We start from the raw sequence: 3,861 nt of genomic DNA on the forward strand, positions 1-3,861 counted from the left end.
GCGGGAGCAGCATCCCTGCCTTGGGCTGGGTTATTTGGGATCAGGAGCCCATTGTGCAGTGGGCTGTGCAGGTTTTGCTCCTTGTTTCCCTGGCTCCGCTGCCCCGATGGGAGGGGAAAGGTCCAGCAGCCGCGGAAGGAGGATATTTGTTTTAGCCGTGGTATCGGGAAGAAGGCAGGAGAAGGAAATGGGAGAGAGGAGTTGTTTTTCTCACCGGTGTTTTGCCTGGCAGGCGTGTCCCACGTGCCGAGGGGAGACGATGTCCTCCTGGAAGTCAGCGAGGAAACAAAACCCTCTTCTGCTCCATGCAAATCCCAACCCACACCTGGCACCGCCTGAGCTCAGATGCAAAACGAACAGGAGCATCGCGCGATCCCCCCGCCGTGTCCCCCGCACCAGCTCGCCCTGCGCCGCTCACGGCACCGGCACAGTCCCCGCACGGGAACGTCATGAGGGTGTGCAAACAGGCGAGAGCGGTTTCGGTTTCTCCTGCAGCAAAAGTCACGTTAAGTCAAGTAAAAGTCACATAAAGTCAAGTAAAAGTCACATAACGTCAGGTAAAAACCACAGCGCTGGCACTGTGCTTGTGGCTGGCATCGCCGGGCGGGACCCAGGAGTGGGATTTGATGCTTTTCACGGTCCTGATCACCCTGGGCTACACTGGACGGAGCCCCTGCGAAGCGTCCCCCCTCCTCGGGGCTTTTCAGCAGCCGGTGATTCAACCCTCTGCAGCTCTATCAAACGTTTCCTTAAAGGCTTCGCAGCCAGCGGGACGGTGGTCGGGTGGGGAAGGGCTGCTTCCAGCTTACGAGCGCTCCGCTTCCCCGTTTTGTTTTACTTAGGGTTTTACACGGATTGGAAAGATGGGGTCCTACGGGAGAGAAGGTGCTGGGCAGACATGGGCTGTCACCGGTGGCCCAGGGGTGACTGTCACCCCATGAATGGCACTGACCCAGACCCACAGGTTTGTGTGCCACCACCATCACCTGCAACCCACTAGATCATCCCACCTCTTGCACGCTGCAAACCCCCAAATTTTGTCCTCTTCACCCCAGGCTGGTAAGGGAGATGCTTTTGGTCTCTTCTCCCAAGTAACTAGCGAGAGGACGAGAGGAAATGGCCTCAAGTTGTGCCAGGGCAGGTTTAGATCGGATATTGGGAAAAATTTCTTTACTGAAAGAGTGGCCAAGCACTGGCACAGGCTGCCCAGGGAGGTGGTGGAGTCACCATCTCTGGAAGTGTTCAAAAACGTGTAGACGTGGCACTTGGGGACATGGTTTAGTGGGCTTGGTGGTGTTGGGGTGACGGTTGGACTTGATCTTAGAGGTCTTTTTCAACCTTAATGATTCGGTGATTCTATGCTCCTGCTGGTGCACCTCACTGAGTGCTGGCAATACCCTCCCAGCCCCGACCTGCCTTAATCCATGGCCCTACTTAGGGGTCTGGCCAAAGATTAGCTGGGAACATTCCCAGCGATTAGGGTTTAATCACTTTGACATTTCACATCTTCTTAGACCTCATAGGTGAGACCCCAGCAGCCGTAAATCCCCTCAGTCTTCAAGGGAGCGACAGCTCCTACGCCACACGGGAACAAGCTTTACCCAGTTCTTGGTGTCAGATCAAGCTGCTTTGGCTAATAAATCTCCTTCTGCTGGGAAGGGAACAGCTATAAATAGTAAAAAAATAGCAGGACCGCATCATGTGTCTGCTGTAAGACTCTGTGCCCCTTTGCGTCTGGCTTCAAAGGAGCAGCCCACAATAGCTGCAGCAAAGCAAACGTTATTCCAGGTTTAATGTCTGTACATATCACCCATTAGACAAGCCTGGCTGTCGCTTAGGGACCAATTTATTTGAGCTTTAGGGTTGTTTTTTTTTTTCCTGTTCCAAGGACACTTGGCTGACAGCAGAAGCTACAAAAATTATGTTCTACATTCACATATAGAAAAGCAGGTAAATAAATACACATATACAAACACAAACAAATCATGAGGTTCAACACAGGCACCTGGTGAGAGCTAAACTGAAAATATAGGGCAACCTCTGAAATTTGGCCTTTGTTTGATTTACAGAGCCCTCGCCGCCAGCCAGGTGGGTTTGAAGCATTTCATACTGCTGTGGCTATCGCTGTGGTTTTCCTTAGAAGGTTTTAAATCCACAGCTCAGAAAATCACCCCACATCCAGGTCACCAACAGTAAATCTGCGCCCTTGGGTTCCCAGGTACCGCCGAGCCTTCAGAGCGGCCGATGTCAATCTGGGCTCTCGCAGTTGTCTGTGCTGAAGTTTCTTCTGTCCTGCTGAGACAGAAGAAAACATCTGTGAGGTCCCTTCCAAGATTGAGCTGGTGCTGTTGGTCTTCTGGATGGGTTTAGGAGGAAATTCTCCCCGAGGCAAGCTGCGGTTACACCAGGTTGCAGCAATGCCACGCACTACGGGGCATCTCCTGGCTGCATCTCCGCAGGCAAAGTAAGTCCCGCTCCCTGTGCATGCATGAACCATGCTCATGTTGGAGAAAGACAGAAGCAGCCCAAACAGCACAGGGCAAGATCCAGCAAAGTCACCCTCCACCCAGTATAAGCCAGCATGACTGCCACCCATCCAGCTCCATTGATCACCCTAAAATTACACCACTTGCCCTGACTTGCTGTTGGAAGCTCAGCCCCAGACTCGGTTCTCCTCCCTACCTGGAGGATTTTGCTGTAGGACAAGGGTGCAAATGAATCTTCCAGGTAGCGAGTGCCGAAGCCCATGATCCGGTTCACTGCCTGGTTGCAGATGCCCGCCACCTTGGCGGTGAGGTGCACCGCGAAGGCAAACTGGATCTCTTGGGGGTTGACGTCGGGTCTGCTGGCCGTCATTTCCTTGTGGACGTAGGCATCAGCCAAGTTCTTGAAGGAGCTGTAGGACATGTCTCTGAAGAACATCCGTAGCCGTGCGTCTTCCTTCACCTGGTTAAGAAGCAAGTGATCACACACGTTATGAATGACTAACTCGGTGTGTCATCCTTGCGTCGATGCCTTCACGCTAGCATTGCGGTTGAGGGAGGACAGGCAGACAGCCACGATCACACCCAGTCGGGGAATTAAAAGGTGCCATTTCCGTGATTTTACTGAGTGTTTCCCTGCACCGGGGAACTTGGTGGTGTTGCTGTATTTTACAGCACTATAGAGCTTGTCCCAAACTCACTCAACCCCATCTAGCTGACCACAGCTCTCCTCTCACCTGCCTGTCCAGCTCATCTCCCGCACTCTGGAGCAGGGCGACGATTCTCCTGATGGCTTCGTCTGCAGGGAGAGATCCCACGTTATCTCCAGCCCTTTCTCCAAGCCCCACACCCAGATGCCCCGTTCAGTCCCCAGGAAAAATTCCCTGAGCGATGTTTTTCCGCCTCTATCTCTGCAAACCCCATTTCAGCCTATTGCTAAGTGCCTTGTTATCCCGCAGCCGGCAAACACACCCTCCTGCCGTTGAATTTTCTCTCCCCAGATCAACCCCTGATGCTGAAAATCTCCCCCAAGGCTTCATATGGGCCACGTAAGCCCCTGGGGCAGGACCAAAGCAGGGTTTGGGTCCCGTGCAGGCTTTGCACGGTGACAAGTCTCGTGTTTATATGTTTTCTATACGTGCTGGTGATGAAGCACTTGCAAGGGCAACACTCACCAAGCCCGTCGGCACTGGCCGGCCGCGGCGGCTCCCCGCATCCACGCGCTCTGCTCCCCTGGCTCTCGCTGCCCTGCACGATCAGCCCGATCTCTTCCGAGACGCGTGCGTAGTAACCGTCGGGCTGCTCTGCATCTGTTGCGAGGAAAAAAAAACACGTGTTCAGAAGCGAGGGTTATTTTTTTGTCGGCCAGCGATCGAAA

General features: G+C 53.5%; 1 protein-coding gene across 1 annotated transcript in view; it reads right to left on the reverse strand.

The window, feature by feature from the left end:
* LOC104621757 overlaps window positions 1-3,861 on the reverse strand; it is a 6,800-nt gene that overhangs the window by 1,581 nt on the left and 1,358 nt on the right. The window contains exons 2-5 of the mRNA XM_010288317.1: window positions 3,659-3,793; window positions 3,221-3,282; window positions 2,683-2,946; window positions 215-267 (exon numbers count right to left, since the gene is read on the reverse strand). Of these exons, the coding sequence (XP_010286619.1) occupies window positions 215-267; window positions 2,683-2,946; window positions 3,221-3,282; window positions 3,659-3,793 (514 nt within the window). The remainder of the gene's footprint in view (window positions 1-214; window positions 268-2,682; window positions 2,947-3,220; window positions 3,283-3,658; window positions 3,794-3,861) is intronic.

Source organism: Phaethon lepturus, unplaced genomic scaffold (genome assembly GCF_000687285.1).
Source record: "Phaethon lepturus isolate BGI_N335 unplaced genomic scaffold, ASM68728v1 scaffold39865, whole genome shotgun sequence".
Classification (NCBI taxonomy): Eukaryota; Metazoa; Chordata; class Aves; order Phaethontiformes; family Phaethontidae; genus Phaethon; species Phaethon lepturus.